The following is a 26,917-nucleotide window of genomic DNA, read 5'->3' as shown; positions in this document are numbered from 1 at the left end:
AAAATGTATTCCCTAACGCACTTTTGCTTTTGTTTATTCAGCTCCACTGTGAAAGTGTCATTGCTGGAGGCCACTTTGTAAATAAGTTAGTTTTAATCCAGTAGTCACTTGCTCACATTTAAACATTTAATTAATGGAAGGGATGGTAAAATATAAACTATCCCATTAAAATTTAATATTGAAAGATACCTTGTACTATATATTTTAATTGAATGAATCTACACATAATCTCTGTATCTTTGCACCAACAAATGACCGTCTTGATTTCTTAAAAATCACTACTCTCTAATTGTAAATTTAGTTAAGTAGTTGTGAAACCTCAACAAAGTAAGACACAGTGTGTGAGGTAATTCTTGCTTTTCACAAAGCTTTGCCTATAGAATTACAAGATTTCAGATGTCAGAGTTATGGGAGACCTTACCAGGGAACAAAGAAGGATTCCATGCTGAATCCTCCATACAGATTCATTGCCAAGTGCTCTTCTGCCACCAGCTGAAAAGGGTCAATCAAAGAATCCATCTTAAAGCATTGAATTCCATTGTCTGATAGCCCTGATGGTTAGTTGAATCTTCAGTTGAACTAAAACGTACTTCTCTACAAATCTCATTCTCTATAAAGCATTCAGCAAGAGAAAAACAGTAACAATCCGAGGAATGTTAAAAACTTGAATTAATGGATTGTCACTTGCTATTCATTATCTAGGAATTCTAGACCTGCAAGAGACTCTTAGACTTTACTCTTACAGTGTCAAAAAGTCTGCCATGACATTATTTCCATGGAAAACAATGTTGATACGAAGTGTAGGAACTTAATACTAACTCAGTGCCAAGGATATCTTGGAGATAACCTAGAATAATTGCAAGCTATAGCTCAAGGCCTGATACAAAGTCCAAGCTTGAAGTTGAAAAGGGTCTTCTACGAATGTGTAGAGATAACACCAGTTTCAAAATACCTCCCACCAGAGTACAGTTACCCTTATTAGGCTTTTGGAGCTGTACCAAATGAGAGCAAGGCAAAGGCACAGTGTTTACTATCCCTATGCCTTCTCCTCCAATAGCTTAAAGCTTCAGCTAAGACTCTCCCTCTCTCTGTTTTTAGTCTAGGTTTGCATAAGCCTCACTTTAGCATCATCATAATATAGATTAGAACATAAATGAATTCACTAGCTAAAACTGTTAAGAAACTGATAATTGCCAGTGATTCTTTCTTATTAACAACAAAAAAAATTTGCTAGAAGAAATTCAAATACTCTATGCAAAATTGTAATGTTAGAAATGATTCACAATGTTTAACTGGTCTTGAGCTGCTTACAAAGATCAATTATTGGCCCCAAATTCTCTGGATCCTAGTATGTAAGTATAATATATTAGGTGGGAATTATAAAATGGCAAACTATTTAAAATAGATAGCCATGCCCTCCTTGAAGAATTTGAAACAGACTTATAATACTTTACATTTCTCAGGAACAAAATATTTCATCTGATTAAGATTATCATGCATATTAATCACATGTGTTTTGTTTTTTTTTTTTATCCTGCCCCATTCTCAGCAGTTGGATTATTTGATCTTTATACTTTAAAAATGAGAGGGCAGATATTATTCCTGTTTTACAAGTTTGAAGGTAAAGACTAAAGAAGGAGAAATATTTGCCCAAGTTCATGCAGTTACCGTGTGACAGAACTAGTGTCGTTTCCACTGTTCTCTAATTTACATGCTCTTAAAATTTTAAAACAAACAGTTTAGCCTTTGAGATGACACATTGCCTTTTACCTAAATTCCTTTATGTTTCCTTCAGATTTCTGTTTGTATTTTGTTAGTTATGTTTTTAGTATCCTGATTCGTTATATGCTTTGTGTTTCCTTCCTCTCTTTTTCCCTCTTCTCCCATTTTCTGTTTTCATTCCTTAGGTCTTTTCTTCAACCAACACAATTAAGCATCAACCATATGCCAGATTCAGTACATAACACTATAAAAGAATAAAAAGGATCTGTTCCTCCCTCATTCCTTCTATTGTCTTCCTTCCACTTACTTTACCCAAAATTCTATATATGAATAATAACCTGGTTAATAATTTGCTAACCCTATATTAAGAATGGAAAGATACAGAATTGACCCTGGAACAATACAGCAGTTAGGGGTGCCAACCCCTGCTGCAATCAAAAATCCACATATAACTTTTGATTCACCAAAAACTTAACTACTAATAACCTACTGTTGCCCAGAGCCTTCCTGATAACATAAACAGTCAATTAACACATATTTTGTATGTTACGTGTGTTATATTCTGTATTCTTACAGTATATGATACACAAAACCTAGAAAAAAAATGTCCTTAAGGAAATCATAAGCAAGAGAAAATATATATACTATTCATTAAGTAGATGTGGATTATCATAAAAGTTTTCATCCTCATCATCTTCATTTGGAGCAGGCTGAGGAGAAGAAAGAAGAGGGGTTGGTCTTGCTATCTCAGGGTTGGCAGAAGCAGAAGAAAATCTGCATATAAGTGGACCTATGCAGTTCAAAACTGCATTGTTCAGTGCTCAACAGTACACACACATGCACACATGCACATAATCAGAAGATTACCTCATACTGTTTCCCAGAAATATCTAAATGCCATCTCTGCCGTTCCTGTAAGTAAGATAATATGAATATTTTATTTAGGAGACTTGTAACAAAGTTCAAAAAGGTGTTGTAGGTACTATGAAGGATGCATGTACAAGGTATATAAGGTATATAAAGATTGAGAATGTATTTCCATTTCCACCTAATGAGTAAGAGGAGTGGGGCAAGGGCTAGAATGGACATAAAGTGATTATATATAGTAGCATACATGTGTGTCCTTGATACATACAAAATAATTATCTCACAGCTTCAAGTAAGTCATATGTACCTACTGTTTGTATCCACTAATAACAAAATATTTCAGATTGGCCGAAATTTAGTCATTATGAGCCAGGCATCGTGGTGTGTGCCTGTAGTCCCAGCTACTTGGGAGGCTGAAGCGGGAGGATCACTTGAGCCCAGGAGTTCGAAACTGCGGTTAGCTATGATTGTGCCATTGTCTTCCAGCCTGAGCAACAGAGCAAGATCCCATCTCTTGAAAAATGAAAAAAGAAAAATTTAGTCATTATATGAATTTACTGAAAATTTGCCTGTGAAAGACCCTATATTAGGTACTGGATGAAACAATATAAACGTTACCTTTCTCATACTGAAGAATATCATGGTCAAATTACCTAAAAATTTAAGGTTTGAAGTCTATCTTCATAAGTGACTTGAACACATACTTTTCACTTAAGCTTATGATCTAGAGAGTAAAATTTATGACTACAGTCCTTGCTCACCAAATACTGTAACCATCATGAATTAGTACATTTCCCTTTAACTAAATTATTAATAATATTTAAAAGAATCTTTTAAAGACAGAATTCATCCAGCAAGAACTAGGACATTGAAAGGGAAAAAAAAATGGAAGTGGAAGTTAGAAATCAGATTTTAAAATGGAAGGAATTGTAGAGACTGTGTTCATGAATGCTATAATATATACTACGGAAAAGTATGCATATATGTGAATATACATATATACATCTTCACACAATCTTAAATGAAAATTGTACCCCCAAAAAGTAATTTTTATGAGAAAATACAGATTTTTGAAAACTAAGTAGCATGGCTCCCAGAATTTAAAAAACCCCTTGCATGCAGCATACCGGCATAATCTTCAAATGCTGCCATAGAACATTATGAGTTGCATGGGTCCTGCTTCAGGAATTGTATCCACCAAGGCATTATGCCTCCTTTCGTGATGGTAGGATTTTGCCAAAAGAACACACTGATGCTAGTTTTTCTGCTAGGGCATCTGCGGGTGGAAGAATTGGAAGGAAAAAACATCCTGGGTCTATTATGCAATTTCTTTGTGCTTTTGCTATTTCTGGATGGATTATGATTCTGGAATGCCCCCATTTGGTTTCTTCTCATCTTTGTTTCTTTTCTCTCCCTCTTTCCCATCTTCTGAAGGTGAAAGAGGATGGTCAGTTAGGGATAAGGAGATGAAAGACATTAGCAAAAGGGTGAGGACAGGAATAAAATTCAAGTCATTTTCCATTCTTTTGACCTCTTCTCCCCTGTCTTAAAATCGGGACTAGTGGTGTGAAGAGTGCCGGAGGTATGGTGGAAGCATTACAGTTACAGGTTTTTCAGAAGAAGAACATTGTATTCCTCTGGACACCCACTTCAGAAGTGCTGAGCCCATGTGTGGTTCGGTAAACTGGTTAATACCACTTGTTAGCAATGATTTTGATAGCTGGTCTTTAATTAGAAACTTTCTTTTGATCTTTTTACTCTTGTCATTCATTGCTTTGTCTCCAGTTTCCCTGGGTGATGGAAATTGTAGACAGTATGTTGAGAAATGTTTTCAAGTTTTCATTAAATACTAGCTTTTTTTTTTTTTTTGGTCCCATCAAAATTTCAAATTAAAGTAAGAAAGACCCCCTGTTTTACAGATTTGGATATGGTCAGGCAACTTAGTACATGGCTTGGTTGACAGAGCAGTGGAATAAGATAGATTCTATTCCTTGGACTTCACTATGTACAGGGGACCAGTTGTGTTATTAGATATAATCGAGGTACAGTCCCCCTTCTGCATTCACCAAGTAGGAGCAGGCCCTTGATTACTAATTTTACATCTTTTACAGCATGTCTTTGAACCCAGGGTTCTACAGGTACTATAAAATGAGTGGATTGCATTTTTAAGACAGTAATTTTGACATCAGAAAAAGAACTGGCAGTCAGGCTTCCAGATTTGTGGGATTAGTATTCTTTTCATTATACCAAATTTCCTTCCAGCTGTTCTTCATACCTGCCAGTACAGCAGAAGAGCATTTATTTCTGTGGTGTCTGGTGTGCTCTGAAGGATGGTTAATCATGTCAGGCCTGCATGTATGTCAGAGTCTCTCTGTTACAATTGTTAAGTGACAAGAGGTCATGTGGAATTGCCAGTAGAATAAAGGAGCTCCTTGGTGGTAGACTGTTGTTCTTTTTTTCTTCTGTTTCTCAGACAAGGGCTCAGGAGGTGGTCTTGAGTGATTATTGAAGTACAACTATTTGTATTATTTATATTGTACTGGAGATAAATGTCTTTCAAGTACTTCAGAGAAGAGCACACTGTTAGGGCTCCAGTTGGGTTTTGTAATCCCAATGACAGTCAGAGGCAGGTGGCAGGGGCGGAGGATGTGGGAGGTGGAAGATGAAACGTTAACTGTGAATTTCGTGACTGCAGATATTTTGGACTGTTTTAGTTTTTTTTTTTTTTTCCTCATGTATTTCTGTGTTATATATTTATTTTACAAAAATATCAGAATTTTGAGTAACTTACTAATGTAAGGTTGTTCAAAAAGTATTTTTGCATAAATGTGTTGCTGAAGAAAAAAGAATACATATTGGTGTAATTTCATTTTTCAATTTAGGATTTTTCGAGCTAGAGAAAAATTAGAAAAAATTCTATTTATAGCTTATAGAACTACTGAGAATATTATTTATTGCATTAGTGATGAGGCCTTTCATTGTTTACAATGAAGTTTGTTAACATCATTCAGATCCGGAAGAGATTTTATAAATTATTTATAAACCCACATAGTTAGGTAACTGAGACTTAACTTAAAGATACTAAGTACCTTAGTCTGGTGAATAATTAGTGACAGATTCCATCTTGTAGTCTGGACTCCTGGCTTTCCAGTCCAGTGCTCTTCTTTAAAGAGATTAAACATGGAAGGAGAAAGAATTTGTGTCCACAACTTGATAGACACTGAATTATTTATACTATTAGAATGAATATATTATGATGTACTAGAAGGATGAGGGACTTTAGACTCAGGCCAAAAGTGAGATTTACCTCTTTCTAAGTGTGACTGTAGGCAGATAACATCTCTGTTTGCTTGTTTTCAAAATATAAATGATAAGAACCACTTTTGAGGAATATTGTGAAGATTTGTAATTATGTTTATAAAGGGCCACACATAATGCCTGGCATATATCAAATACTCAGTAAATAAATGAAAATAAAATCTAAAAACAATATTTGCTTTTATCAGTAGGTACTGAAGTAAATTGTATTGAGCCAAGATCAAATGAACTTTTATCTCACCAGCTACAAAACAGAACTTCTGTTTTGTCTATTGGATGAGCCTTACCCTTGCTTGTGAATTGCATCCTGTTTCACTCAAACATGTATTTTGGCAAAAACTAAAACCTCTCTAATTATGAAATCCATATTCAAAGTTAAATTATTATAACAGCTAGGACTAGAATTCATACATTTATAATTTATGAGAGACAGCAGGGAATGAAAGAAAGGGAATGAATTTGGTGTCAGAAAAAGCTGAGTTTAAATAATGAGTGAGATCTGTCAGTTACTGGTTGTGTGATCTTGAGCAAGTTTCTCCATTTCTCAACCACAAGTCCTTTGTAACATAAGGGCAGTCACACCTGCTTCTCAGATTTGTTGTGCAGATTATTACATAAAGCCTATCTCTTGCCTCCAGGGCACTGTTAATTATAATATTTACTTTTCTTCTGCCTGCTATACCACCAACCTAAGGTTAATAAAAAGTGGGGGAACTTAGAGGAGAAATTACTCTTCAAAAAGACAATTTAAAGCCTTAAAGATTCATCTGAAGATACGAGGATGCATTTCTGCTGTGAATATTCAGTGTTCCGAAATAGTAAAAACCTTTTACATGGAGCTAGAGCTCTGGTAGCACTTAGCAAAGATAGGAAAAACGTCACCTTTCTTAAACTGAAAATCAAAAGTATTGGTATGGTAGTTTGCCTTGATTTTTTTTTTTATTTTGCATGTTTTTAATATCATGTAAATGTATCCTTATGGCATAAACGATAAAGCAACGTAAAAGGGAATGGGTTTACAGAAACATATGCAGGAATTAGAATTCCACAGGAAGAAGAGGATGACTACCTTCATATCAGTATTGCCTACACTATCTACATTTCTTGTCCCCAAAGTGTCTGTGATTATATGTTCCCTGGAACCATGTTGGTCAGCCAGAAATAACAATGCAAAACAAAGGCCTTACCATTCACAAGTACGAGTTTAGTTAAATGCAGGCTGCTAAAAACATCAACATATTGTTAGGCATATGATATATATAGTATCCACACCACAGAAAACGATATATTCTCCCCATACTCTGCACTGTTCAAACCGACCTAGAAGATTAAATTACTTCTGGGCCACATTTTAACAGAGACATTGCCGATCTGGCATGCATTCAGAATAGGTTGAGCATGATGAGCTAAAGCATCAAGAAGCCATGTCATATTAAAGAGGGTGAAAGGGGATAAAAATAATTTGCTTGAAAAAGATTATAAAGCAGATACCAAGATGTGTCTCCAGCTCCTGATCCTCCATTCTGAGTATAAACAAAAAAGTAATGATTAATTTTTCTGTATTTTCAACCCCGTAACATAAACAAGAAAAGATCCTATGATATCATGTAGACTCCGTTGGTTACTGTCTTCTAATGTAATACTAATTATGCCCTGAATAGATAATAAAAATGAAATCTTGCCAAAGCCTAAGAAGATATGCTTGAGTATCATATTTAATATTTAAAAGGCTGTCATTCTGCTTCTGAATGACAGCCTTTTAAATATTAAATATGAAACACATAGCAAAACTATGATCAGTGACTGGTAAAGGCAGGTTTAAACTCAACCTGAGAATTTCCTGCAACTTAAAATTGTCTATCCGTAGAATAGGTGATCCCCACTAAAACAGGTGACTTTTCCTTTATTGAAAGTACTTACAGAGACGTGAAGCATGCAGATTTGTTTTCCTGAGTCATAGATGGACATCTTTTTCAGAAATCAAGGATAGAGTTAGATAGAAGCACATTATTTTGTGTGAGATTCAATCCAAACATTTTATTTTATTAAGTCAAGAAAGCAATCTACCATAGGGTAACTATAGTTAACAATAATAGATTATAATTTCAAATAGCTGGAAGGAGAATATTGAATGTTCTAAACACAAATAAATGATAAATGTTTGATATGGTATTTAATGTATAGCTAATTACCCTGATCTGATTACTGTGCATTATATGTATCAAAACATCACTATATACCCCATGAATATGTACTATTATTATGTTAATTTAAAAAAATAAAATAAGCATTAAAAAATAAAGCAATCTAACTTAAACTATTTTGTACAACTGTTGGGAGTTCTACTAGATGAAGTTTTATTTTTAAAAAATAAATTCATTCAAATATTTCAGGAGATTATTATGTCAAACTTAGCTGTGCCACTTTTATTAGTGTCATCAGATATCAAATTTTAAGACTAAAGTATTCTTGGCTGAAAGGGGAGCTTGATACAATTCCTGACAGACAGTGGATTAACTATTTTGTATAAATATTTTCTAATTTATTATACAATTCCATATTAAGTATTTATATATTGTGTAGAATAAGGTTCAAGTACATAAGTTATATAAGCATTCTGGGATGCCTAAGGTATGAGCCTGGATGTTTTGGAACTTCAGTCAAATGGTTGAATTTTCTTGATGAGGTAAAGCCATACATAGAAGCCGAAATATGTCCTGTGTTTCTGACATCCTTTTTTGGTTATTTTTAGCTGCAGTATTGAAGTATGAGAACAATGTTATGAATATCAGGCAATTCAACTGTTCTCCTCATCCATACTGGCTTCCAAATTTCATGGATGTTTTTACTTGGTCCCTGCCTTTTGTTGGGGAAAAAGGTATGTTGTGGAATCCTGAGATGTTCTTCTTAAAATAGTTTAGGAAGGAAGGAAAGGAGATTAAACACTCAGAAAGAGAAGAACTTTGGCCCAGCCAATAAAATGTACAAGTTGTACAATGAAAGATGTGATTTGGAGGTAGAAGTGTGTCACTCTGCATCCTATTAACAGAACACAATTGGTGAATTAGGGGGAAGCAGAAAAAAACAAAAACAAAAACGAATATTTAGGAAATTTTTACAATTTTATTAGAATAATATAACTCTTTAAAATATAATGGAAATACAGCTTTACCTGGTTTCAAGTAATGTCTACACTTTTTCCTTACCCCTTTGTACTATAATCCCAAAAGACTATTTAATTTTATCTGCCAAATTAAAAGATTATCTGCCAAATTAAAAGATTAGGATAGCCATGCTCTCCTTACATTTCTGATGTTAATAAATTATTATTTAATAGTGCTTAATGGCTACAATATTTTGAAGAACAATATGTACAACAACAACAAAGTAGTTCATCGATAATGTAGGCATTAGCACATTATAAGGTACAGAACAGGAGACAAATTTACATTTTAAAAGTTGTTTATTAACTTTCTTCTTGCCTGCCTTCTTTCCCCCTCTGTTTTGCTTTCATATGTTGACTTAAACTCCAACAAAAATTTTGAGGAAATGCCTGCACCACTTGTTTTTCATTCAGGAGGCCTAACAGTGATACACAGATTGATTATCACGTATCGTCTCATATTTTCCATGAGAAGGTGAATGGGCATTACGAGAAAGATGAGTGTTCCCTACGTATCACAGTAATGATGTCCTATAAGGAGTATCAGAGAAAAGCTAAATATTTTTCTGAAACCCTAATTGTTGTTTTCCCTTTAAATGCCCTAAAATGATTAAACCAGTGAAGTTTTGAGTTGTCAGCAAAGAAGTCTTCCCTTTGGATATCAAAATAATCAAAAATAAATTTTTAATAGTCTCTGATAAATAATCCCAGTACTACTCCATATTGCAACTTTCTTGCACTGATCAAATTGGAGTAGCATCATCTGTTGACTTCACTGGAAACAGAAGCAGTGTGGATCCTGACAACTATGGGGCACCTTTTGAGCACTCTTTATTTGAATTGTTCCTATTAATTATTAAAATTTGGGACATTTATTAGAAATTAGCATATTAATCTGTTGGTACACAAAATCCAGTTTTGCTAATTAAACTGAAACTCTGGATCAATGTTGGCTCCATTGAAGTTTCACTCTGTATCATACATCTTCAATTCTAGAAGGACATTTTTTGAAATAGCATATTACTTTAAAAACTAGCTCTCAAAGAAGCAGTAGACAGGCTTCTTTTCACGTGCATAGTAGAATCCAATCTAATTTCAAAAATTGTTAAATGTAAATAGCATGCTTTGTAGTATAAAAATAATGCAGTACTAATTTCCTCTGTACAACACTTTTATATAATCCTACTGTAATCTATTAAGTAAATTTCTGATTAAACTGCAACTATTTAATTTTTTAAGCATTTTTGAAAATCAAATTTAATGATATTTCTGTCAATACATTTTTAAAATTAGTATTCTGAAAAATACTTCAGATATATTAGTTTCTCAATCAGCAGTTTGTAATAAACACAAAACCACATGCCTATAATGGCGTGAAGTTCTCTAGGTGATTAAAAATATTTTAAAAATTCATCATTCTTAGTCCCTACTGAACAGAACGTTGTAATCTGATCTAGATTAAGCCTTATCATTGTGTGACAATAAAAATTCAAAAAAACCTATTTTCTCTTTTGTTGATTTATAGTATATTCACATCCACATATTTGATTTGTCATTGTCTATTGACCTAGAGCTAGTAAATGTTACCATTAGATATCATAAGCATGAGCTAATAGTTTTATAAAGTCTGCATAGAATTACAAAGGCTGTTTTTTATGATCTGGATGTTTATGGAAACTGCTTCTATATACAATCTAATTAAGAAATGTTATTGCTACATTTGCTCATTGACAGAGTAATAGTTAAGGTTGTAACAGAAAACCCCCTGACTTTTCTTTCTTTGCTTTCTCTCTTTAGTGACTGAGATGCTGGTAAATGTCCTCAACATCTGCTCTGATGATGAACTAGGGTCAGAAGAAGATGGATTTGATGGTAAGAGGCTTGAGCCTTTGTGCTAATGCTATTTGCCAGATAATTACTTGGAGTCTCATTGCTAAACCTAAGAATAAATTTCTAAGATTTGGATTATGTTTAAAACATAACATATTACGCCTGTAATCCCAGCACTTTGGGAGGCCGAGGCGGGCGGATCATGAGGTCAGGAGATCGAGACCATCCTGGCTAACACGGTGAAACCCCATCTCTCCAAAAAGTACAAAAAATTAGCCAGGCATGGTGGTGGGCGCCTGTAGTCCCAGCTACCCGGGAGGCTGAGGCAGGAGAATGTTGTGAACCTGGGAAGCGGAGCTTGCAGTGAGCCAAGATCACACCACTGTACTCCAGCCTGGGTGACAGAGCCAGACTCCATCTCAAAAAAAAAAAAAAAAAAAATACATATATATATATAAATTGAGAATGAAGGATATGATTTTATTTTCTGTTTACTTTTTAAAAGTATAAGAAACAAATTTGAGAATTTTCTCATTACTTTAAAAACATTGTTAAAGTAGTAAACTGTTTTAATAAGCTTTCAGTAGCTCATATTGCTAAGTGACCTTTTTTGGCTTTTTGATACAAATGTAATCCTTTATTTTCTAACCAATGTTACCATTTACTGGACAATTTCTTTTACCAGGCAATTTAAAAATGTCCTCTAATGGAATTGCTCACGTCAATTATTCAAGTTTTGATATTTATGGTAAAAGAAGACATTTACATATTGATATATTGGTATTTATGTCAATCCCAATATTTCTTCTTTCTGTAGTAATAGGTAATGAATAAACTATAAGGAGTTTTTTATGTTTTTTAAGATATTACTTGGTGTTTACCCTCACAGAGTATGCTTTTTCTGCAAGGGGCACAGATCCATGAAGTTAAATATGGAGGAGAAAATTACCCTGAGTCTTACAAAAGCACCTCAAAATGAATAGAAACTGACAAAATGTACTTAGAGAAGAAAAGCATAAAAGCAAACTTTACTGCATTTAAGAAGTACAGTTGGGGCTGGGTGCAGTGGTTCCTAGCACTTTGATAGGCTGAGGCAGGAGATCACCTGAGTCCAGGATTTTGAGACCAGCCTGGGAAGCATAGGGAGAACTCATTTCTACAAAAAATTAGCCATGTGTGGTGGTGCATGATTCTGGTCTTAGCTACTCAGAAGGCTAAAGTGGGAGGAAATCTTGAGCCCAGGAGGTTGAGGCTGCAGTGAGCCATGGTCATACCACAATACTCCAGCCTGGGTGACAGAGCAAGATCCCGTCTCAAAAAAAAGCAGAAGTACAGTCAGCCCTCCATATCGGAGGGCTCTGCATCCATGGATTCAAACAACCTCAGATTGAAAATAATTCAGGAAAAAGTTGCATCTGTACTGAACACATACAGACATTTTTTGTCTTGTCATTGTTCCTTAAATAATGCAGTTTAACAACTATCTACATAGCACTGACATTGTATTCAGTATTGTAAGTAGTCTGGAGATTACTTAAAGTATACTCAGAGGTCCTAGATTCAGGACACTGAGGGTTATAAGATGCATTAAAAACCTATTCCTTGAAGAAGTTGCAAACTGGTTGGAGAGACTGATGCATAAACCAATAATATCAATAAAATGAGACAAATTATAAATAAAGGGTGAAGAGGGCAAGGAAAACTAGATATTATGGTGAGTTTAAATGGATAAAATTCATACCTTTAAAAACTGCACTGGAGTAAAATGAAAAGAGAATGTGGTCCTTTCTGAAAGTTGGTTTCCAAATGGCATGATTTAATGTTTACCTGAGCTTAATACAGGTCATGGCTATAAATGGAAAATACCTAATGCTACAGGCAAAAGTAAAATAAACCTGTTCATACACTCATGTAAATAGAGTCTATATACTTAGGTAAATTAAATGTATAAGATTTATTTCTAACATCTCATAGTTTTTCTCCTTTCTGCAACTTCTCTTGTCTTTATTACTTTTCTTCATATACTAGTTTTGAGTCATATACCACATTGCAAGGAGATGTGCAACATAGGGAAGGAAAGGGAAAAATTGATATATTAAAAAAACAACTTTACTGGGCTAAATTTAGAATATATAAGAACTTAAATATATTGACATATTTTGAAATATGCAGGAGATCAATGGACATTTTGTGCTTTATCTAAATTCTAGATGTTTCATATGTTATAGCCACAGTTTGCTACTGTTATCTTTTAAATGATAATACTATTTTCAGAATGGCAGAAACTATTTCCTAAAAAAATACTAACCACATGGAACCTAAATCTTAAACATCAACAAACATTTTTCAGTATGTACCTTTCACTATAGTCCTTTTATTCTTTAAAAGAAAGATTAGCATTAATACAGTCACAATCCCCTATTAACAAATGTTTGTTTTGCCAAGTCCACTAGCCAGTATTTATGATATAGAGAACAAAAATGTAACATACTGTAGAGAATAAGAATGTGTAGACCTACATATGTTCGTAATTTTTATGTTAATCCATTCACTCAGCAAATATATATTCAGTATCTACTAAGTACTAGGTACCATAGCCAAAATGACTGTACATTTCACTGTTACATGTTATTCCTGCACACTTAAACATCACCAAGACTAACCCTGTGCTTACTTCACTTCTAGTAAGCTCCCTTTACTCATCATCTCAATCGCTTACGTGAAAGGATTTGTCAGATACTTTTTAAAAAAATAATTAGTTCTAATCAGTGTGCTGTGCTCATCACCAATTACTTTTTAAACTCTGTTTTAATTCCAATTATAGGAGTGTATGTTTTTCTTAGGGCCCTTGGAAGAATTTTTTTCTTTCTAAGCAGACCCCTGAATACCCACTTTACCACTCTTTAAGTTTTAAGTCAGTCCTGCGGAGAAATTTTGTCCTCCCAGGTGCAGGGAGGAAGATGGTCAGGAATACCTAACCTGCTCTTACCAACTAGAAAAGATGAGCTTTATCTCTCACTTTTATCCGCTTCCTTCAGTGATCCATTCCTATCAGGTTAAACATCATTAAGTTATTTATCGTTCTGAACAGTTTATTCTACTTTAGCTTATTTCTGCTCAGCTGTATTAACAGTAAGATTAGTGTTTTCAAAATTTTAAGCGAAATTTACACACAGGCTAATTAAAACATGTAATGCATATTAAAAGTCCTATGTGTCTATATATGACTTGTCAGTTTGGGAGCGAGCAGAAAGAGATAAAATTATTGCTATATAATTTTTAGGGATAGACAACTGAATTTCCTTGGTTTCCTGTATATTGGACCTCACTTAACCAGTAGTATGTGGGTGTTTTTTCTGCCTTTTTTCCCCATCTTATTTAAAATTTGTTGGTGTATTTCCCTTAGTCAAACTAAAGAGAAACAATCATCTAATCTTATGCTTTATTTCTTTTGTATATGTACGTATGGGAGGAGAAGGAAGAAAGAGATGAGGAGAGGTGAAAGAAAAAATCCTTCTGCCTGATTGGGCTTTGCCAGCATATGATAGCAGTGCAGGCCATGGTTCCATGAGCAGCATCAGATTCAAATTTCATAGAAAAAGAGCCTAGAGGAACTGAAGAAGGGAAATTAAATTCAGCAAGGAGAGGCATCATATACATTATGCATTAACGATAGGTTATGATTGAGAAGAAGCTGGTGCTTTGGGAAAAACATATTAGGTTCTACATTTACCCTTTGTGAATAGTTTTCTCCTTTCTAAACAGGGTGATAATAGAAGAATGCTGAATGCCTCTCCATTGAATGTGGAAACTGATGGGCCAGCATTAGTGTGATCTTGTCTGCCCACATTTTTCTAGATGCAAGTTTAAGAGCATGTTCAGTGTGAACATTGAGGACTTTAGGGATCTGAGTCTGAGGTGTGTCAAAGTTAATGTTAATAGATGCTGTCCTCGGTTTGTAACTGTGACTTCTAAATGTGACCTTTTAGTTCAAATCTCATAAATTTGTCATTTAGAAAAAACACAGAAATGAAAGTTTTAAGTTTTAATTAAAAGTATATTTTGCTGGGTGCAGTGGCGCATGCCTATAATCCCAGCACTTTGGGAGGCCAAGGCCGGCATATCACTTGAGATCAGGAATTGGAGACCAGCCTGGCCAACGTGGCAAAACCTTGTCTCTGCTAAAAATACAAAAAAATAGGTGTGCATGGTGGTGCACATCTGTATTCACAGCTACTTGGGAAGCTGAGGCACAAGAATTGCTTGAATCCGGGAGACAGAGGTTGCAGTGAGCCATGATTACACCACTGCACTCCAACCTGGATAAAAGTGAGACTGACCAAAAAAAAAAAGTGTATTCTACTTAAGATATTATATATTTCAGTATGAGCAATCAGGAGTCCTAGCACTTGATGTAACAAGACAGCAAAACTGGATTTCCTCAAAGGGTTAGGGTTAGGGTGCTCAAAGATGCTCAAAGAATAATTTGTAAAGTTTCTTAGAAATCCTTGATTTTCTTTGGGAATACTGTTTATTGATAATATATATTGAAGTGAGTTTTTGTTTGTTTGTTTGTTTGGTCGCATTATTTCCAACCTCAGGATAAAATTTCCAAATTTCTGCACCCCATCCTTCCTGCCTGCAGCCTGTAGCCTGTCTCGCTCATGGGGCTGGCTCTCTTCTACTGCTTGCCAGGCTCCTTATTTGTTGGCTGAAAAGGCAAAGCAGAAATCAGAAGACATCCAAAGACTTAAATAAAATTCTTCCTTACATTGCTGCTTATTTTAAGTGGGCTATCCCTTCATGAGTCATTTATCAAGCCCTTCTCAATACTTCATTCCATCTCCAATGTGAATGGGAAAGTCAAAGGTAATAATAGTGCCTGTACAGTCCATGACTGTCTTTTATCTTATCAGCTTGACTTTTTAGTGTCTATAGCGCCTATAGCAATTTAGAGATGCTCCTCATTTCCTTCAGAATCTGTCAACTCGTCTTTACTATTTAATGATGATGTTAGTGACAGCAACTAACACGTACATGTTAGGGATCAAGCTTAGTTCTTTAATTTACTAATTTTACCTTCTGGCCAACAAAAGATTTGTTATTATTAACTGTCATTTATGTTAAGTTTACTAGGCAATTTATATTATCTTTCATCCTCAAAACAGCCTATTGATATATGTACTATTATTATCCTTATTTTACACATAAAGTGATCCAGGCTCAGTAAGTTGAAAACCTAAGTTCATCCAGCTAGCGAAGTGCACCAGAGCCTGGATTTAATGTCTGCCTGGTTGTCAGGCTCTTAAACTTCCCACCACATGTGATTACAATGTTTGAAATTTTTTTCATTCAGTGTGATGCTTTAAAAAAAGAAAAAACTAATAAGCAAATATAATATGCTTTAATTTGTTCTATTAAATATACTGTAAAATAAAATATAAATATAACAATATATAAGTATACTGTAAAATAAAAATATTTTATGAAATGAAGAAATATATTTTGCAGTATTATTTGGCCATGAAAGTCAATGCATATGAAACAATATCATTCTATTATTTTAACATAGGCTAAGAAGAAATGTGTTTCATCTTGTGAAAAATTTAGGTGTATCTGAGCAGACAGAAAGTCTTCTGGCTCAGTCAGGCTTCTGGATAGAAACCATGTCATGATTCCCTCCTCCTTAGCTTCTGTCTTATAAGTAAAGGAATTTGATAGGCTGTCTGGAAAAAGATTGCTGCTTTAAATTGGCCTGTGGTCGTCTTTGTTGAAAATAAAATTAAAAACTTCTGTTATCTTGTAAAGTTTGGAAGCAGTTTAGTGCCAATGAATGTCTTTTGATGATCTAATTTATATGTATTAGGGTCTTTGTTTCCTGTTTCCACTTCTTATTTTGGATGATAAAATGATAGTCTGGTTTCAATTTAGGGTTGTTATTCACTGGAACACTTTAGAGAAAAAAGAAATCCAAGTAGAGATATCACATTTGGTAGATAATGCACATTAATGAAGAAGACTCATTTCAGACCAAGCTTTAGTAAGTGATTCCAAAGTAGAACTAACAGAAATCAACCTTCATTACAAGGGTTTCTTTATTGTTCATTATTATAATAAGGAAGTCTGGAGAAACAGTAAGCATTGGAAACCTAGTGATAGTTTTGTAAGTTAGGAATAGTTATTTATCTGGGACTGTCTTTTAGGTCCTAAAATCGTAGGCACTGAGATCACTTTTTTAAAAAATACAGATTATGTTTGAGACTGTGATATGTGATAAGTCTCACTCACCAGAAAAAACTATGGAAGTGAAACTGAAGTCCTGTAGAATGAGAAAGGAAAGAAAAAATAATAAAGTGAATACATTTCAAGATAAATACAGTTTCAGGCTGCACTGGAAAGACTTAATATTAAATTAGAATGTATGTGTCTGCTTTTATCTAAAGAGCAAACCACATGGTAGAACTCTTATCCTTTATCAACGTTTTTGCCTTATTCCTAGTGTTAACCATAAGCAGGTGAATATGTAATCAGAGTAGCTTTTGCATGCCTCTGTGAAATCATCTATATCGTATACCAGAAAATTATCTTCCATAGTCTGCCTTGAATTAGATAATTCTTCATGTCTATTATCACAGATTCTAGAGTATCTCCATACCTATTTCTGTCTAGCTGTTAACAGTTGTAGAGAACTTAAAGTGCAAAGTTGGGAATTAGTGTGACTAATGTAGTATCTTACTGATCCTTGAGGAATACTTTTCTAAGGGTATGAATATATTATTTTCTACCAAAACTGTATTTATTTGCCATGATGAATGTTTGACCTAGCAAAAAGCATTTGACACTAATAATTCTTTTGTAGAAATGCCTTGGCACCCCAAGCATAAAGGGATTACCCCCAAATCATTACTTTCAGATAGTCACAGAATCTAAATGGGTTTGATTAATTTAAAAATCTAAATGGAGTGAATAAATTAAGTTTAAGGATTTAACTGTAGAAAGTCCCATCACTTTGTGCATTTAGCAGCACATAGGCTAAGAGCCATTAGCTTGGAGCTTTTTTGTGTGCTGTGATTATTATTTCTGAGCAACTCATTTTAGCATCCTATATTTCAATTTCCCAATCTAAAAAAATGATGTTATAGCCTGTAATATTTGACAGTTTAGGGGGAATATATTACATTTTAATATAAAAAATAGAAACAAACCCATTTAGACATACAAAAGAAAATATGCTCTAAGGAACACAGTGGTGATGAGATTCTTGTTCTGTCAACATTGAAGCCTAACCTGAAGTTAGTAAGTCAAGGAGTAACATAATAAAAGCAGTATTTGAGAAAAAGCAAAAACTTTTTCAAGCTTAGATAAATGCTTGGAAAATGAACAAAGGGTGAGTAGGGATACAGTTTAGGAACTTAATAAAGTATCTTGAAGTTGCACTGACAAGATCTGAACAAAAATATTGTTAAGAAAAAACATTAAAAAGGAACTGTTCAAAAGATATTTCCGAGGACTTACAAAGTAGAATCAACAGGTCTTAGATAGAGGGGCAAAGGAAACAAAAGTTGAGTTTGATGGTTCAAACCTAGGGCCATAGGAGGTATGATAACATTTATGGAAAAAGTCACCACCTCCAGGAGACAGATGAGTTATGTTACAGGCAGGAGTTTGAATAAAACTGACATGTGTAATTCTAGAAATGTCCAAGCAGGATTTGGGAAAGGAGATCTAGAAATTGAGAAAGAAATTGGGGCAGTGACAGAGGCCTAGGATTAAATAATAACTGAATTTATTAAGAGTGAAATAGGCCTCCAAAGTTGCTGATTTGGAATAAAATCTCACAAAATTGAGGACTGATTTTTAAAATTAGCCTGCACTGTAAAAGCTGGAGATGAAAGAAGGAGAAAATAAGAGTGATGAGAGAGCACAAAAACCAGGTTTGTGTAGCAGTTCAAGCAACAGCTACTTAAAAATATTTGCACCCAGTGCGGAAAAATTAATATGAGATATAAGTCTGGCCAGAATTAGGACCATGACTTTGGTTATCAGATATCAGATTGCTGAAAGAGGTGAACAGCAAAATTGATTTTATTTTTACAGTAGCATGTAGAATTTAAATCATTGACAAAAGCAAAATACTAAAATAAAATTCAGTGTACCCAATTCTAATATCACATTGTGTTTTTACTTTACATATTTTTATATCTGTGTATTCATTAAAAGCAAATATGGACATAATATATTTTACCATATATTCAATGATGAACACAACACATGTGGTCTCTGCCTTCACTGAACTTGGAGTCAAGTGGAATAAGAAACCAGTTTTAAACATGGTAGTCATGCAGAGGATATAGGTGTTTAAACATGCTAGTCACAGCATATAGGCGTTAGGGGAGGCAGCAGGAATTGGGATAAAATATTTAATAACTAAAGGAAGAACGTGGGGGACATCTTTCTTTTTCTACTTCTGAAAAGCCAAAAAAAAAAATTTATGAATTTTGATGTTTTAGAAAATGTGGCCATGTGATAAGTCCATATTATTTTTTCAAGGAAATTATATGCAAAAGTGGACATCAGTTTACCAGTGTTAACATTTTAACATCTCTTATATTTTTATAATAACTGCATTTGCATGATGTAATTAGGGTACAGGGAAAGGAAGATGTGTAAAAAGGTAGGTTAATATTTTTAAAAGACTAAATTCTTCTCAGGCTTTTTTTTTATTGTTTTCCCAGTTTATTGTTGGGTTTTCTTTTTGTTTGTTTTCTGTTGCCTAATATTTTAGTGTCTAACTTAGAAGCTAAATCGTTTGTCTCTATAAATTTATTATTTATTTCTTAGACCCTTTATAAAGTACAGAAAACCACTTGTTTCATTATGCTTTCATCTTAAAAAGAAGACACCTTGTTATAGCTACTATATCATTAAAACTAAAAAATGTCTGAAAAATACATGGGCATTTACTAGGTGTAGTTTGGTATGATTCTCATCGTATTTAGGTTTGTTGACATTTTGAGACCTTGACTATCAAACAAGCTGCCTGGTTTAGCTATCATATTTTAATTAGTTTCATCAAATCTGGCCTTTCATCTTTGGTCACAATAATTAAAATCCTTTTAACTTAGCAATTAAAATGATGCAGTAATATAGGCATCAGAAGTACTGCCTTTTCTTCATACTGTACTACCATGACTGCACAAATGTGTTTCTTAATTATCTGGCATAATTTTCACATTGCATGGAAGCTCATAATTTGCAGAATGAACTAAATGTTAAAAAAACAGCCATATCCCTGTTGCAGCTAATTGGCTGGATAATGCCCACCATTGACCAGCGTATTATGCTCACAGTAAGGTAATATTACAGAAAATACTCCAGATTTTATAACTGTGTTTCAACATGCAGTATTATATGCATATATAGTATATATTTTATACAGCTTTTAAGAGAAATTATTTTTATAGCATTAGTTTTTATTCAACTAATGGTGACATCAGCCTACTTATACTAAACATTAGCTATTGCACATCTAAGCATAAATGTGTTTATAAAATTTATTCGAGAAAGCAAACCATGTTGCAAAAGGGAAGTAAACATGTGGCCCTATAGGCCTTAATGCATTCTTTATTTGAAAGGCACTGAAATAGAGAGCTCTCTCTCTCAGTGAAAGCAAAGACTCTCTGTGTTTTAGAACACTTTACTTCTTGCAAATAGGGTTGAGATAATTGGCATGTGAAAGAGGCATTCTTTGTAGAAAGGCCTGTAGTAAGTAACGTTAGCTTGCTGAAAACTAATACCAAAAGAAAATAAACTATATTTTTCAAACTTTTCTGGCAGAGCTTTCCCAATTCTCTTTGTACTAAAGCATTAATGGATTCAGGTTCTTAACTTGAAGATTGTACGTTTATTAGAGTAATTGATAACTGACTGAACAATTTAAACATGCTAGTCATGTGGAGGATATAGGTGTTTAAACATGCTAGTCATAGGATATAGGCGTTTAGGGGAGGCAGCAAGAGAGTTGTTGAGTCCACAGTTTCTAAAACATTCTTTTTAGAGTAACTGTTTGATCTCTTATGGCGGGTGTAAAGGCTGTACTTAAAAGTTCAATAAATGCCCACAAAATTTAAATGTTAAAAGTATTTCTCTCTGAGATTTTCCTATTTTCACTCTTCTAAAATCTGTTTTTTCCCCTCTTTATTCTTAGCTCATGAGAAGATATAAAAGCTGTTCTCCCATTTTGTCTCAGAACTCTGTAGAAATAGAAATGTTGATTCTATTTTGTCAACCCATCTATTTGGGGTGGTCTATTTTGTTCTGACTGCAAAGCCAGCAGCATCCTGGCTCCTCTCATTCTCTCCAAGTGTGTTTGCCATAATCTGGGGTCCAGCCTTTAGCCTGGCTGGCACAAAACATAAATGAGGCCACATCTCAGGGCAGCTTGATATTCACCAAGAACACATAATACATCATTTAATTTACAGAGAGAAATGTAACTGGAATGTTCATATCTGCACAAGTGTTTTCTTCTTAATAATAACAAGCATTTTACAATACTTCCCATATACCAAAGCTCTGTTCTACATGCATTAGCAGGTAGCACCCTAACTGGCACATGTGTTTGTTAAATGTTGAGAATGAATGAGAACATTACTTATTCTGCCACCGCGAGTGAAGTAGGTCAGTTAGCTGGTACTGTAATGAATCCTGGTTCTGAATCATCTCTAGCTAAAGACCTTAGGCAAATAACATTTTGTTCCTTAGAATTGTTCTCTGTCAAATGGAGACTAGTAGTACCATCTCCATGTGGTTGTTGTGAGGATTATATGAAATAATGCAAATAATGCATTTAGAACATTCCTCACTTTTTAGATAAGGAAAGTGAGCCTTAAAGACACTTACTTAATACTTGCCCAGGATAGCTAGTAAATGATAGTGGCGGGACTTAGACCAAGGTCTTTTATTCTAGACACAAGTTCTTTACCTCTGTTCTGTTCTGGCTTTCAAATGCCGGTTTAGTTATATGTCTTAAGAGAAGTGCACAAGCGAAGTATTTGTGATCCAAAGCTTTGCTGTAAGACCAAAGCACTTCACAGCCATTTGGCCCATGGACAGTACTTCCCAGAACATTTCAAATGTTTGCCTCAGCTACTCTTCTTTACTATGCATCTGTTGCAAACCAACACATTTTCGACTAGCACATCCATTCTCCTGGTAAGATAATAATATGTTTAAATGATGTTAAAGTCTCATGACTTGGGAACCATCTACTTTTTGATGTTGCCTGGGTCACTGACCAGAACCTCTACTTCTCCTCCTTGGGCAAAACTTTACTACGTCTCCCACGAAGTAACAAAACACCGTGTGTGGACTGTGAATAGTAACAGACCTTTGAATGACTTATTTTCAGATAAACTTCATTACCTGCCAGTGCCTCAGCCATTCTCCACTGTCAGATGAAGGAGTTGTATTACTTGTTTCTGTCTGTTTTTTATTATGCTGTCAAGTGGTACTCAAATTAACTTTTTATCTAGGATAAAACATATGGGACAATCAAACATAATATTTTACTCTGTTCATTTTCTCCCTTCACTTTATATCATGGCAGAGATAACATGTAAATGTCATTCTAGTATTTGATAAATGTATAAATCCATATGGGCCCAGAATTAAGTTCTAGTCTGAATGCATTCTTCCAGCACTTACCACGTATGCACAATTATGTCCTCAATAAACACCTATTAAACAGTTATATCTTCATCCATATCAAGAGCAATCTTTGATTAGACATCTAGGCATTATGACTGCTTCCCTTTGAGATAATAAATCAATATTATTAAATTTAGATTTATTCCTTTTTATTTTTATTTTCTGTTGCTACTTTATAAAATTGATGTGTTTTTGTCTCAATAAAGGGGTTAAGCCAAGTCAGATTTTATGGCTTTTAATAGCTTCCTTGGTAAATATTAAAAGGGGGGGCAATATGCTTTGTAAGGCGTTAGCTGAACATGTTAGAGTTTCTTGAAAAATCAGTGGAAGGTTCCTAATCTACTGTAAAGTCTTTTACTTTCACCCAGTTAGAATTCTGCTTATAGTCAGCTTCTGCAACTCAACCAAGGAGTCATTAAACAGACGGAACACAACATCGTAGAGAACAAAAGTGCATGGAATCAAATTAGAGTTTGGAAATGAAAGTAACTGATAATTAAACAGAAAATAACCAAATAATGACAGTAATTGGGCATTTGGGAGTAATCTGTCCATTTTTAAGACTACCTATCCAAAGAATTTGGTTATGTTTTATGACAAGAGAGGTGGAGAAAAAACTAGTCTAGGCTCTTCTGGCCTTCCTTAAAATCCATTGAACACTTAAAATCCATTACACCCTTAAAATCCATTACACGGGAGAAACTTTTTTAAAATATATATATATATTTTAAAGGCTCTTCTATTGCTTTCAAAGTGGGATGTAAGACAGAATAGCCTTATGCCAAATATCACACCATTCATTGCAGGCTCTTAATATATACTGAGATTGTAGTCAAGTTAAAAAAACATATGGAAGAAATTCAGAATGTGTGCTTTAGAGTCATTTGGAGTGAGTGGCAATTATGTCCCAATTTTATCACCTATGGGAAGGATAGTTAATAGAGTTAGGATCCATATTAGAAAGATACTCTAAATATTTTAGTTTGTAATCTTCAAAAAGATGAATTTTTACCAGGATTTTTTTCACTTGTTGTCCTGAATGTATTTTTCTTTTGCCCAAAATAGTAATATATAAGCATACATATGGCTTTGTTTGGTGAGAGAAAGCACCTAACAATCTCTGGATTCACTTTGACTGCACTGACCCTAAATAGATGAACAGTGCAGGATTTCCAAGTTTATGGCAAGTTAAGGAGTTCTTCCAATAGCTGTCAACTCTAGAAATAGAGTAATCTAATTCTTGATAGAACAGCACTCTTCAGGCTGGAATATCTGTACTGTCGCGATTACCCTAAGACATTTCAAGAGGAGTTAAAGGGAATCCAGTTTCACATCCTCAGCCACCATAAGTCTTATTTTCTTAAAAGTGATCAGCCTGAGAAGGCACCTTGGCTGGAGGCCTTATTGCAGCTTCTCCTTTCCTGCCTCCTCTTTCTCAAATGCCCTTTTTCCATTTTAACAAAAAGGCACAGGTCTCCCTAGACATAGTCAGTATGAACATTTCCTTGAGCTATAAAAATCTCTGGGGCACACACACAAAGAGACATTGGAAAAGCTTCGTATCTAGGAAGTCTCTTTAATCAAGGGAGCAATGTAATTTTCTTCCCATCTTTATCATTAAGAGATGAATTCCAATAAAATTTTATTTCTGTGCATTTTAATATTTCTGAATATTTATCATGTTAGTGCTCTCTATCTCAATTATGAACTAAAGAGTTCATAATTGTGAACTCTCTATAATAATTATGATATTGTGTTATTTATTCCAAAGGAATTTTTGAACACTTAGTATCCATCATCTCAGGAAATTTCTAAAATTTAGTTAAATTTTTAAACATAACATATAATGTAGTGACAAAAATATTTTAAAGTTCAGCATACCTGTAACCCGACTTGGGAGGCTGAGGCGGGAGGATCACTTGAGCCCAGGAGTCCTAGTTCAGCCTGGGCCACATGTAGAGAGCCTGTCTAATTTAAAATATGTATATATTTTTAAAAAATTTTAATGCACTGGAACAAAATTGGGGAATTTTAAAGTGGAACTACAATTTCAAAGAAAATAATAATAATATATGATTTCTAAATATCAATGAGGATTTCATTCATGGACTTTTCTCTAAATGAATGATAGTGGGACTCAGATTGCTGTGATATTTATATACCATTGGTAACAGAGTAATATAACCATTTCATTTTAATCTCATAATATTTACAACATTATTTACAACTATTTAAACATGGAATGGGAATAGTATTCTTTGGGGATATTATTTTGTAGCTACATGAGTAAAAATTATAAAGGCTACAATTTCGAAGTCATTCCATCAGAGTAAACAGTTACCCATTGCTTATGGTGCTTTTTTTAAATCTAGGGCTCAAGTGCCTGGTGGTGTAGGAAAATGTACTGAAGCACTTGTCACAATTCATAGCCAACGGCAAAACTGGGTGGATATCTAAAGTAACTTCTGCATAACATCCCTTTGCTGGGATATAAGAGCTCAAGGTTTGTTATTGTTAAGTTAGGTCAGGAAAGAAAAAGACAAGATAAGATTTAGGGATTACTTCAACTGTTGGACATGTATTTTCCCAAAGAAGACAGTCTTTATATTCACAATTTTCATAATCTGTAAAAAGCTATAAAGACCAATTATGCAGGTTTCTTAGAGGTATCTGAAGTCGGTTCTATCTTATGCATTATATCTTCTATTTCAAAGGTGCTGAGTCTGGATGGACACAACACCCATTTTTATCTTTAATATAGCACAACAAAAGATATTAATGATCTCAACACTTTATGCTTTCATAAAGAGATTTTATTCAAATTCAGTAATTGCTCTGTTTGGCAAAGAATAAAATCTGAAGGAACATTGAAACTCTGTTTAATAATACTTACCCATGATAAAAATTTTATTTTCAAGTAGAATAGGGATGAACTTTGTTAAGTTTTAACAAATTTGGAAGTGGTGAGTGGTAAAAAAAAAAATTTCTCAGATTTTGGATTAAACATTTGAAAACATTTGAAGTCTACCCCCAAAATATAATTTTAAAGACATATCTTTCCTTTTAAAACATACAAAAACTTTTAGTATACATATACTTTTTTATGTATAGTTCATTGAAATACATATGATGTGGATGCACTTGTATTAGTTAAAATGTCCTATAAAGAAAGAAACCAAAATGATAACAAAAAGCTTGTGGCCAATATAATGATGAATTGGGAAAGGTCTGCTAGTGTTTCTATCCAATAAAATACAACTCAATAACAATAACAATTTTTAAAAGCAGTTTTTTCACATTCTAATGTAAAAATATTTCTTTTCAGAAGATATTTAAGTATAATTTTTATAACTGGTCATTTTTATTTCTTACAGTTGTAAAAATGTGTTGAAACTAATAAGAATCTCTTCGATTAGACTTTTAAAACAAAATCTTGCCAGTTCAGCTCTCTCCTGGATTTGGTGAAGAAGAAAGATGGGGAGAATGTAACTCCAGTGAGAAGTATTCATTACCTTTTTCAGCAAGCTCCTGCATCCTCCCCGATTACATAAAGGAAGGGCAGGGCAGGACCTAGAGACTTCTCTCCCCAAAGCTGCTATTTTTCTTTCCCCACAAAACCAAATTTCTTCCAAGTATAGTTTCATTTTTTGACATTTTATTACAAAATGTTTTAAACATACAGGAAAGTTTGAAGAAATGTATAGTTAGTATTTAGATACCCATTACTTAACTTTCTATAGCTAACAATTGACTATATTTGCTTTATCACATATCTGTCTCTACTCATCCAGCAATCTAAGAGTTTCTTTCTTTTTTGGTATCTGGCAAAGTAAGTTTTATTTAAGTCAATTGCATATATGCTAATATCTAAACTTCTTGTTTGCATGTACTACTATGCTAAAGCCTTTACAGGTTAGCCCAGGCATTTCCTGCTTCTTTCCCAGCCTACCATCATCCGAGTTTACTCAAACTTCATTCACATCAAACTCCTTACCCATCATCTGAACATAATGTGGAATTTTGCTGCCTTTACACATTTAAAAAACCTCTATGGAGAATGCCATTCTTCTTTCTTTTTGGTGTTTATGTATACTTCAAGATCCTTGACTGTCACCATTTCACTGAAAAGTTTTCTTCTACCTGCACGCAGTTTGCACCTGTCCTCCCAGGGAAAATGGCCCTGGTTTGTAGCATTTGCAGATTTTCGTGGTATAAATGTTTCCCCCACAGCTGATTTGAAGCTACCAACATGAAATTACTGACCTTGGGCCGGGCATGGTGGCTCATGCCTGCAATCCTAGCACTTTG

At 34.1% G+C, this 26,917-nt stretch overlaps 1 protein-coding gene across 10 annotated transcripts in view; it reads left to right on the top strand.

Annotated features, from left to right (window-relative positions):
* PPP3CA (protein phosphatase 3 catalytic subunit alpha) overlaps positions 1 to 26,917 on the top strand; it is a 331,315-nt gene that overhangs the window by 282,034 nt on the left and 22,364 nt on the right. For all 10 annotated transcript variants that reach the window (XM_074040210.1, XM_015450692.4, XM_074040211.1 and 7 more), the window contains 2 exons: positions 8,660 to 8,785; positions 10,868 to 10,942. In XM_074040210.1, the coding sequence (XP_073896311.1) occupies positions 8,660 to 8,785; positions 10,868 to 10,942 (201 nt within the window). The remainder of the gene's footprint in view (positions 1 to 8,659; positions 8,786 to 10,867; positions 10,943 to 26,917) is intronic.

The sequence above is a fragment of the Macaca fascicularis genome, chromosome 5 (genome assembly GCF_037993035.2).
Source record: "Macaca fascicularis isolate 582-1 chromosome 5, T2T-MFA8v1.1".
NCBI classification, from domain to species: domain Eukaryota; kingdom Metazoa; phylum Chordata; class Mammalia; order Primates; family Cercopithecidae; genus Macaca; species Macaca fascicularis.
Note: the sequence above shows the minus strand (reverse complement) of the source record. Positions and strands in the feature narration are given on the sequence as shown.